This window comes from Trachemys scripta, chromosome 11 (assembly GCF_013100865.1).
Source record: "Trachemys scripta elegans isolate TJP31775 chromosome 11, CAS_Tse_1.0, whole genome shotgun sequence".
Lineage (NCBI taxonomy): Eukaryota > Metazoa > Chordata > Testudines > Emydidae > Trachemys > Trachemys scripta.
The window spans coordinates 20252849-20265001 of NC_048308.1; the positions used below are offsets into that span (position 1 = coordinate 20252849).

At 37.7% G+C, this 12153-nt stretch overlaps 1 protein-coding gene across 1 annotated transcript in view; it reads right to left on the minus strand.

Moving 5' to 3' along the window:
* LRP1B (LDL receptor related protein 1B) overlaps positions 1-11219 on the minus strand; it is a 1021752-nt gene extending 1010533 nt beyond the window's left edge. The window contains exons 1-2 of the mRNA XM_034786032.1: positions 11216-11219; positions 10433-10555 (exon numbers count right to left, since the gene is read on the minus strand). Coding sequence (XP_034641923.1) covers positions 10433-10555; positions 11216-11219 — 127 coding nt within the window. The remainder of the gene's footprint in view (positions 1-10432; positions 10556-11215) is intronic.
* Positions 11220-12153: the final 934 nt, after the last annotated feature.

Sequence of the window (12153 nt, forward strand, 5' to 3'; positions counted from 1 at the left end):
AAAATACTTTGCCTTATAAAAAAATTCTAGTCCAATACTCTTCAAACTACAAAAGCATCCATCAGTACCACACTTTTCTCACTATCAATTGCCTAATCCCTCAATCCTTATAGTCCCACCCTTTCAACTCAGCATGCATTCTCCTCCCCAGTACATCTTGAGGCACTGTTCCCTATAGCGGCAACAATGGTATCAGTTAGATCCAGCCTGTAGACTCTGGATATGGGCTAGTTGGTTAGGAAGGAAACCAGTCCCTTCTGGTGATGGGAAACCCTTTGGTTCCTGAAGGGTTTGGGTCTCCCCCAGCTTGAGTGTGTGTGTGGGGGGGGGAGGGGCGGGGGAAAGTGATTAAGTCAGGGACTGGTTATTCCCAGGATGGGGCAGGAGCAAATGTCCCTTGTGTGGTGGAGTGGTAGTGGTGGGTTGGAAGAGAGATGAGGATCAAGGCTCAGGTACTACAGTGATGGACATGGCATAGGAATCAGAAAAGAACAAGCATGAAAAAGCTCCCTTCCAGTACCAGCACTGCAAACTTTGGATTGGGCTGGGCAGGCAGGCACTGACAGAGACATTCAGGCTATATAGGACAATCACCTCTACTATTAGCAATCACACAAGTATTCCTTATGTAACAGATGTTACAGCCACACAGATGGCAAGAACCGCACACAGCAACAGCTGCTTGACAACCAGCAAGCGTATTCCTAGCTTCAGAGAGAGATGAACACTAGAAGAAGCAGAAGAAGCAGTTGCATTTTTTGGGTGGGTATGCCCACTCTCTCCCACAGCATAACCCAATCCTATCTATTATTATTGCAACACAGTGCATAGATCAGCCTTAGAGAAATGTGGTCTAGATGACATTACAGTAAGTTGGGTGCACAACTGGTTGAGATACTGTACTCAAAAATAATAGTTATCAGTGATTTGTTGTCAAACTGGGAGGACTTATCTAATGAGGTCACACAAGGGTCAGTTCTGGGTTCAGTAGTATTCAATATTGTCATTAAATGTCTTGAATAACTGAATGGAGAATATGTTTATAAAATTTGCAGATGGTAGAGGTTGTACACACTTTTGAGGGATAGGGCTAGGATTCAAAATGGCCATGAAAAATTGGAGAATTGGTCTAAACTCAACAAGATGAATTTCGATAAAGACAAGTGCAAAGTACTACACTTTGAAAACAATCAAATGCACAACTACAAAATGGGGAATAACTGGTTAGGTGGAAGTACTGCTCCAAAGGGACCGGGTGTCATAATGGATCACAAATTGCATGAGTCAACAGTGTGACACAGTTGTAAAAGAGGCTAATATTCTGATGATGTATTGACAGGAATGTCATATGTAAAACATGGCAGATAATTCTACTCAGAACTGGTGAGGCCTCAGCTGGAGTAATGTGTCCAGCTCTGGGCACCACATTTTAAGAAAGATGTGGACAAACTAGAGAGAGGAGAGAGAAAAAATGATAAAAGATTTAGAAAGCCTGCTCTCTGAGGAAAGGTTAAAAAACTGGACATGTTTAGTCTTGAGAACAGAAGACTGAGGGGGAACCGGATAATAGTTTTCAAATATGTTAAGGGGTTCTATAAAGTCGACTGTGATCAATAATTCTCCATGTCTACTGGAGAAAAGACAAGTACTAATCAGCACAAAGGAGAGTTAGGTTAGATGCTAACTATAGGCTCTGGAGGTTGTGAAAAATCTCCACTGATGGGGATTCAAGAACAGGTTGGACATTTGATTGTTTTCAAAGTGTAGTACTTTGCACTTGTCATTATTGAAATTAATCTTGTTGAGTCCAGACCAATTCTCCACAGGGACTTCTCGAGGTCTCTCCCAGCCCTACATGTCTATAATTCTATATGGAGAATTTAATCAAGATGATTCTTTAGGATAAACTTAAAACTTAAAAGGACTTGAAATCTAATTAATTTAGAAGAAAAAAAGTTAAAATAAAATAGGTTTATTGCATGGCTGGTGGTTCAATTAAAGCTTAATCAGTGTCAAACAAATATTTTAAGGCTTTGGGTGGGGGGGAGAGAGGAAGATTGGTTGGTTGGTTGGTTCCCTGAAAGGTAGGCATCGGTGAGCAAATCATGAGCCTCCAAAAACTAATGGGGGTCCCAAGAGCCTCTCAATTTGTTTTCTAAGGCTGTCCGGGGAAGACATGCACTTTTTTCAGGGACAGCTCTATTCCTGTGCATCTCCTAATTTCTTCAAGAGACTAACTGCTCCTATATGTATTGGAGGAGGTCCCCAGAATGTGAGAGAGGGGAATGCCTTTTGCTGTGCTGTCACCCGTATTCTCCCTGCTCTGCCCTATTCTCTGCCCTTACCAATGTCTAATAACTTGGGGCTAGCATGAGCCCCTTCAGTTCATCGATGAAACAAAGGTGAAGGAAATAAAGGGTTGGGGAAATAGAGCAGAAAGTTTAGATAGGAAGAGAACCTGACCACTGAGCTAAATGAACTTTTCACTAGCATCTTGGTGGAGGCATATTGTGGACAAGAATGGAAGAAACATGTCCTAATGCGCGGCAGCACAGCTAGAATTCAGGTTATGCCAGCATTTCCATCACAAATCTTGTTGTTTGGTGATTTATAGCTTAGTCATGAAAATAAAATTGTTTTGGGCTAAAAATATGACCAAGGCTCAGTCTAGGTAAGAATTATTTTTATAAGTTTTCCAAAAGATTGATTTGCTCATTTTTTTAAAAAAACAAACAGATGTACAAGTATATATCAGGTTAAATTCTTTTTGAGTGTCTAAATTTACAATCGCTTCAGTGTAAGAGAAGTCAATTTAGCAAGCAATTAATCCATAAAGTTATTTAATTGATTCTGAAATTTTGGTATTTGCCACCATTCTCCAGGGGCCGCACTCTGCCCTTGTACTGTAGTTAGGTACTGTAGTAAGAGACCACTGTCAAAAGCATTCATTTAAATTATGATCTCTCCCTCCCCCCATGCTCAAAATCTGCTCTAAAAAAACGTATGTACAAGATAATCATCCAAAAAAGAAGAAAAGCTGATGTTCCCCATGGCCATATTTTGCTTCATTTTTTACTCTCATGACTGATAAGTTCTAGGGGATACATGTATCTGATGAACTACAGAAGCCAGAGCTGCATAACCCTGGACTGTATTGTGTTAGAGCTGAGTGGATAGACGAAAGTGGTGGAAGGGATGATCTCTTATAGCTCTTATCTTCTCCAGTGAGATGTGGCAAAGCTTCACTTACGCATGTTTATAAAGCACTTTGCAATCACAGCATGAAAGACATTCTTGGTAAGATCCACTGCCATGCAGGATGTCAGCAGAAATCTAGTGTTTAAATGTGTGGGATTTAAGTAGGGCATAAACCTACTGGTGTTCCCACAGAAAAGAGATGAATTTTATGCAGAGTGCATTTCATGTAATGATCTCAAAATGTTTCACAAACATAAATAAATTTAGCTTTTGCCATACCCCCTTTAGGGTGCCATTTGGTTTCAGAAAGGCTGAAATGGGGGACGGATTCTCTGCTGTACATCTGCAAGTGGTGAATTATGATTAATGAGCCAACCTGCTGAGACCCTGTCACCTCTTAATACATGTTTAACCAATACAGTACACTGATGTCTCTCAGCTGAACATTTTAAAGACCTGTTTATATATCTACATGTATAATTAATAATAGCAAATGATGTTGTAAACATGGCCTAAATCATATGCAGATTTTCAAACTGGCCTTTGAATCTTCACCCAACTACTTTTGCTGAAACAACCAGAGACTGGATTTATCAGTTAGTAGATAGCAGACAAAATAATATAACTTGTCCAGTGGATGCACGGATTTATCTTTAAAATTTGATACTTCCCTATGATTAAAGATAGTATGTGCAGATCTACAGTTAATTAGGATGTTTAGTTATGTATTTTTCTCAATAAAGCATCACTGAAGTTGTGCTCAAGTCCCAGAATGTGTAAAAAGGAACAAACAAAAGTCACTTGTTATACCCAATAAAGTAAGAAAAAACTATTATAAAGTAGGTTTTAGAAACAAAGAAGTTTAAAAATAAAACTGTGCAAAAGTAAAGACAGACTCTCCAGCACGTTTTTGTTTTTGTTGTTATTTTTTTGTTCAGATAGGATTTTTATGTTGGAACCCATGTGATTTCCCTATCATAGAAAATTAATGTTGCTTACCTGACCACAACTTACTTGTCATTTTCTTTCGATCATGACAGAATTATATTATTCAAAATTGAGATATTTAATTCCAAAACTTATATTGCAGCACACTGCGAAACAAGTGGTGACAGCAGTAATGTCTGGATTCCTCCAGCCTTTACAGCTGATGTAACAGTTTCCGACAAGTTAGAAGAAAAAGAGATCAGCTACCTTTTCTGATGTGCCACTTAGACAGGAAGCCAATACACCACTTAAGTTTTCCAAAGAGAGCTGTTTCACTAATGCAAGAACATTCCTGTGTCTAAAAAACAGTTTAACATCTTTACGAAAGATTGAAATGCAAAGTTGTCTCTAATATTAGCAAACAGACGTCCTCTTCTACCTCTGCTGCTGTTGGAGCTCAGGAATGAAGCATATTGTCTTTCTGATAGTGTAACAGGACCAGTACTTAGGGCTGGTCTACACTTAAAATGCTGCAGCTGTGCCACTGTAGCACTTCATTGAAGATGCTACCTATGCCAACGGGATGGCTTCTTTCATCAGCATAGGTACTTCACCTCCCCGAGAGGCAGTAGCTATGTCAACAGAAGAAACCCTCCCATCGACACAGTGCTGTCTAGGAGTTAGGTCGGTATAACTGTGTTTCTGAGAGATGAAGTTATACTCACATAAATTCCTAGGGCAGACCAAGACTTGGAAAAGTTCATTGTTCCTCAAAGCACTTGTCCTAATCTGCCAAAAGCCTTTCCCTACCCTGGCAAATAAGCAAACATTATAGTGTGGTACTAATACTAAATTATTCTTTTCATTCTTTTTGTTACTGAATGTTCCATAGACTATCAGCAATTTCATAAAATTTAACTAAATGTTCATATTTGACACTCCATTTTGGTTCTTTTCCTACTAATGTCAGAGAGACTGTTTAAATACAATACAGCTGACATCAAATGTCAAATGAAGGACTACTTATGTATTTAAAGTTATGCATGTGCTTAAGAACCCTGCTAAACTACAGCATAAATAGTTCCTTAATGTTATAAGTTTCTTAATTCAAGAGTAGCTACACAACATGGTGATGTTAAGGGAAGAAAATATAAGGCTATCTTTTCATCACCTGATATGTCCAATATTTTCTCCTTTTACATTCACTGGGCAGTTATATGGTAGCTCATCGTGAATTGGAAACAGAACCTTTTTTTTTAATTTAGGGTGGTATTTTCAAAAGCTCATTAAGTGACTTAGGAGGTCAATGGGACTTTCAATGGAATTTTGTCTCTTAAGTCACTTGGTGATTTTTGAAATTCTCACCATTATAGTTTAGGACCTCAGCAGCAGCAAAAACTCAAATAGCTTCTTAACTTTTGCTGGGAGAAAGAGTCCAAATTAGGTACAATATTGATATTTCTTTAAGCTTTGTGACTCTACTGAGAAGCCTCACTTATTTAACCTCCAATAACAACAAATGTATTGAAAAGACTAACATAGTAAATTAGGTGAGATTCAATCTTTAAAATTAGCTAACTCTTGCCCCCCTCACAAACTTCAATTTCAGGATGGATTTTAGAAGCTAATACACTCTCAAGATCCTAGAGAAATTACTGTTTTAACCAACTCTTAGAAGATACATAGTATAGGTTCAAGTACTCCAAATTCTAGTGATAGGGGCCACCAAAATCAAGTCAGAACTGAAGCATGGAGAAAAGGCAAATGATGCTATTTTAAAATATGATATCTCAAGAGCCAATATTGCTACATATTATTGAAAAGATGGAATTGGGTTTACATGCAATGGCATATTGATGTATTTCTGCCTCTGTTTTTTCATGAGAAAATGGATCTTAAAAAGGTCAAGTAGTACTTTGGGACAGATCTACAGGCCGTTTACCACATAGTCTGGATCCTTACAATATCCTAACTCACCAGGACCTGTTCACCCCAAATAAAGCGGATGGAGCTGGTTGTTTTCTAGTGAAAGTGATTCCAATGTCATTTAAAGAAGATCTACAATGCTAGGGTAGAAGAGAAGGCATAACAAACTATAAAGAATGTGAAAGATAGGAAGACTGTCTGTCCAGTCTGTCTGTCTCAGGCCTACTATGATTCTGCTTTGTGTTCTGCTGGGATAAATGAAATTGTTCTCCTAAATGTTTATGCTGCTAAGACAATGGATTGAAAATTGGCAGAGTTATTGCACATTGTCAGAAAAACAAGTATAGATCCTGTACTGTGTATTTGGCTCTATAAGATATTCATGAAGTAAGAACAATGCTTGGAGTCAGGGCCAGTTCTGACAGGTAACAAAGTCTGCAGCCACATGCTGAGAGAGTTCTGTGTATCTTGCACCATACGTCAATCCCCCTTTGCACACCACATTTTAGGAGTGAAGGCCCCCACCTCATGGCCAGAGGACAGCGGTGAGTCCTGAGGATGACAGTGCCCTATGCTGGAACTACTGCTGAGCTGCCTGAACAATTTTGTGAGGGAGAAGGGTGTTTTGTTTTCGAACCTGGTGCCTGCAGTTTTACAGAGAAATCAGGTTCTATTCCATTTCTTTTTTTCCCCTCCTCAGCATGGTGCTCTTTGGCAGAAAGGAGTCTGAGAATGAAGAAAGAGAGAGAGAACGAGAGATGTGCAAGCAAGCCAGAAATAAATCTTGAAGTTGCTAACACAAAAAGTGTCTAAATAGTAAAGACATTTGTCATTTGGATGTTAGTGTTTTGTATCTTTGACACTATCACTGAGAAAAAAATAATATTCCGAAATAGGATGCATGATCTAAGGCTCTGGATTTGGTTTGGAAAGCCATTGGCACTTGTTGGTGGATGCACGTCTTCTATGTATGAGGAGTATTTTGGGCAGAGACCCAACAAGTGAACAGGACAAGCTGGACATAAATCTGTGGCTGGAAATGATAACATTGTACAGGGAGTTGGCATTTCAAGACATAATTAGTGAATTTTCCATCTCAAATCAGGCAGCAACTGCTCAGAGACGCATATATATACAGTTATCAGAGGCTAATACATACAAATATTGTACAGTTATCAGGTGACAAATATACTAAAACTGGACACATATGTGCTCCGTATTGCTGGGGTTTTGTATTCTTACTACATGCTTCAAACAGGTGACAGCATAGCTTTTGTCGTATTTAGACATTATTACTCAAGGTCATTTGTAGGGCTGGACAAATGTGACAGAAAACCTTTAATGTGTATTGACCTGATTTTTTAAAATTAATTTTCTTCAACCAGATTTACTTCCTACAAATAGTCCAGCAAACGAGTTTATAAACAAGAATGTTTGTAGAAACAATGAATTTTAAGCAAATATTTCAAAAATTCTGTGAGCATTCACACCAGAATCTTGATGTAATGGCTTAAGTCCATCTATCAGTAAAAGAGAAACATGCAATGGGCTGAAGTAGATTGATATCAATCCATTGCCTTCCACAGCCCAAAAATAGTCGCAGAAATTATTTGGTTAATAATTTCAAAGAAAGAATATATTAGAAAAAAATACAATTCTCTCATGGATAATTCACTAACAGATAAGAAACAAAATTTGTTCAATAAATTATTCATTATGAATTACTGGACCAGCTTTTTTTTTTTTTTTTTGGTACAATACAGAGCAACAACTCTTCTGGGAACAGAATAATCATTGCTAAAATAACACAACAGGGTAAAAGGGGATTTGCTCTAAGCATCTGATTTTGCTTTTTTGAAACTATTTGTGAGTACATTTAGCACTAGTGAAAAGTACCAAACTGACAGCTTGGTGATGAAAGCCCCATATCCACAGACTGGGAACAGCTTAGGCAGTGACAGGACAGCTCTGTAACATTCCTTTGCTATCGTTATGGAGGGCCCTCCTCCTGAACTCCCTTCTCCCCACCTTCCAGTGGTCAGCTAGTTTCATCCCACTGTTGCCAATTTAGTCATTTTCCAACCCCTCCTTTAAATTGGAACATCCCCTCTAATTTCAATTTCTGGGGAAAACACTGGTCCTGATCCAACACCAAATGAAGTCAACAGGTGCTGGTTTAAGCATTAAATGAGAGAGTACATAGTTGGTTCTCCATTCCTATTTAATCCTAGATCCCTTATTGAATTTGCTAACAAGAGGACTAGTCGGTATCAATTTTGAGTGGTATCTGTCTGATTCTACCAACTCATCTTGCATAAGTCCCTAAAGATTGCCAAATCGTAACAACTTTCAGCCACAACCGAACAGAAGAACATGTGATCTGGTGCACTCAAAGTGAAATGCTTTGTATCCTTATTACCCATCCCTCAAGTCCTCATATGCTTCATAAACATTTGGTATGTAGATTTATTATGTCTTAAACAAACACCACAATATAAGTTCTATTTAGAAAAGTGAACTATAATGTTATATGTATAGATAAGGTTATATTTTGTGGAAACCTCTTGGCGTGTACTCTAGTTTAACCAACCCAAATATTTCATTTTAAGCACTGATATTTGCACTGAGAATTTGGAGATGGCTCACACAGCCTTTTTAAAGATGTTTCTCTTTATGTGCATCAGCTAAGCAGAAAATCATGATCAAGTACAGAGTAGGTTCAGGCAAAGAACAGGAAAAATTCTGTTTCACACTTCAAGATGCTAATGAAACAGAAAGGGTTTAATCCTCAACCGGTGTAAATTGGTGTAGCTCCATTGACTTCAATAAAGCTATGACAATTTATATCAGCTGAGGATTGGGCCCAAGAGAAGAAATGATGTGCGGTTATTACCAGTTGAGTGATTTTCTCCTGATGCCAATTACTGTCAGGAAACAGAAGTAAGTAGGGATTTATGCACATTTATATGCAGTAGAATGAGTTTGGCATGGACAGTGTGAAGGAGCAAGGCACTCCATTTCAAAATGCCAAACTATGCTCAACAGAAAAATGAGGACCCATTAATACTAATACCACGATTTGGGAACAAATCTATAGGGAAGATGTCCTCAGCAGGTGAATAAACCAGAGAGAAGGAGGCAACACTGCTAACATAATATGTTTGGTGCCTGTCACCCAGACTGATCTCTTACTGCCAAACCATGAGGTCTTTTTACTGGAAAATTCTAAAGAATTATTTTGTGCATGTCATTTTTGTAGCCCATTTCCGCAACTGATATTCCCTTGTGAGTACAAAATTATGTTTAAAATACAGCCAAAGAACCATAGCTTTAAATGAAAAAAGATGCATTGGGAAGGGAACATGTCACAGCTAATTATGAAAAAATATTTCATACTTATACGCAGCTTTTTTCTCTTGAGGATTAAAAGTGCTTTACAAACCATTACTCAGTGAACCCTCACAACAACCTCAGAAATTAACTATTATACCTATTTTACAGATCAGTAAACTGTAGCAAGAAAGGTTAAGTAGCTTGTCCAGTGTCAGATAGCAAACCCGCATGTGTAGATTCCCTGTCCAAGATTTTAAAAACTAGGATTATAGTCCCTAATTTGATTTAATACATGGTACTTTCTGTACCTTTAGCAGGTAAAGCAAATCTCTAGCTTTTTATATTGCACTAAAAAGAACGGTGCATTTTGTCAGTATCCTCTCTTACATGAGCTGATTATCATGGGGACATAGACCAGGAAGTTCCCTCATTTTCCTCATAATGTAGGAAACAAGGGAACATTAAGATTTAATATCACTTCATCAGTAGTCCAGAAATCTGAGAAGCCTGCAAGAGTTCTGCTCTGGTCTCCAGCCGCTCTCAGTCACAGAGAAAATAATTTTTTTTATTAAGATTAAGCATTTTCTTTTAAATCTTTCCCTGATGTTTTTAAATACTTTGCCTCTTTTGTCTTATTACCATGTTTTGCCTTCCCATCTTCCTTTTCCTCCTTTGAGGTATCAGTGCTCCTCTCTCTGACATTGTGTTGCACTACTATTTTTTTCCCCTTTTTTGAAGAAATCTTATTTTTCTTCCTTTGTCTGCCATTGCTTCTGCCTACTATAGCTAGTCTACTAAATCAGTAAGAGAATATGGGAACATATGCTCTGATGATAGTGTTCATTATAAAATGACAGATGAACAAACCACCTTCCAGTTCTTTCATCTCACACCTGCATATTGAGTGTAACCTATTCTCCATGGTACAAAGATTCACTTGGGATGGGTTTTTTTAAAACCAAAATCCACTCTTATGACTCTTATGACAGTACAGCTATCTGTACACTTCAAAGGGAAATAAGGATAGCATGCAGTACTTTTTACTTACAGGTATCTAAAGACTCATCTGAATCATCTGGACAGTCGGGTTCTCCATCACATAGCCAATTTTGAGACACACAAGTCACATGATCATCACAAAGAAACTCTCCTATGTCACACAGCTGTTCTTCTGAAAAGGAAAATGTTTTTACATGGAATGATTAACAGATGAGTGAAAATAAAGAGACAAAATGGCATGATCATTAAATAGGAAATTAAAGCAAATACACAAAAGAACATGACTATGAGTTGAAAGCTGAACAAGATCTTTAGCAGCCAGATTATGATGATTTAGACTGAGCAGTGCATCACCCTCTGCAAAGTCCTATTGAAGTAAATTAAGAGATTAAGGTACATCCAGATGTGAGTAAAGATAACATAATCTGTCCCTATAAAAATAAGATAGAAGTTTCATTTTTTTTTTTTGCTAATTTTTAGTTTCAAGCATATCATCATGAGATCATCTTGGTCATTATATGGAATCCAACAAGCTTTATGTCTATAATATCTGCCTGCATGAAATGGCTGGTTATTGTCAGAAATGTCTATTTACAGGCAAGGACTCAGTGATGATATGATTTCCTTATTTTGTTCTCAAAGAGCTTTAACAAATTGTGCACCCAAATCAAAAGCTTTTTCCAGGAAAGGTCTTCTGTGATAGCCAAAGACCCTGCTCTCATAGTTTTAACTATTTTTTTTATACTGAGTTTACTCAGATGACATTAAACTCGAAACCACATCTCATGTTAAAAAATAATAATACTCAAAGAAGTATTACTAATATTAATACTCATGGATTCTACAGTGCTTTAAAAACATGAAAGGCCCACTTTAAAAAAAAATAAAGGCCTTAATTGTTTGCAGGCACAAATGCTAGTATTTAACCACTTAATTATTTTTGCAAATCAGATACATGTTTTTTTTTTAACAGTAATTTTGCTGATCATGGCTGTAAAATTGTAAACTGAGTTTAAAACACTGGCCTGGCCATAAGGGACCAACATTGCATGTGTTGCACACCAAAAACACCTGCTGGCTTCAATCAACAAGTCCTGCCTTACTGAAGTTTCGGGTTGAAATAATGCAGGAGTAGGTAATAATTAATTGAACCTACAACACCTCTGTGCAGTAAATACTATTCATTTTACTGATGTGCAAATTGCAGCAGTGCCATTCCCAAGGTCACACTGCAGATTAGTGGACAGAGCCCGTCTAATTCTTCTCTCAGTTACACCATTGAAGACCAGCAATAACTCTATTAACGTCACTGGTATTGCAACAGTGTAAAATTGGTATAATTATGAGGAGATTTAGGGCTCCTGCTCCCTCGTTCCATTGCTAGATCAGTACATCAGCTCAGTTCATAGTGAAAGCTAATAGATGTTGCTATGATTTCCAATTGTTATTACATTTCATTGTTTTTATATATAGCTATTCTGAGTGACTGAAACTGACTGGCTCTTACATGAGAGCTGTTTTGCTACAGCATGTGATTAAAGGCTTCTAATTATCAAGGAGCCCATCGGTGGTTATGTGCCATTCTTAGTTATGTGTGTTAATGGTAAAATAGTCTTATGAAGACAAAATCCAATGTACTTTGTAGCAATGTAATTGTCATCCTAGACAATAGTTATATATAGCATTGTCTAATCAGGGCAAGATGTGCCTCTAGTGTGCTTGCTAAAGCAGTCTCAGGGCTTTAAAGAAAATTCTTATTGTTGCACAGTT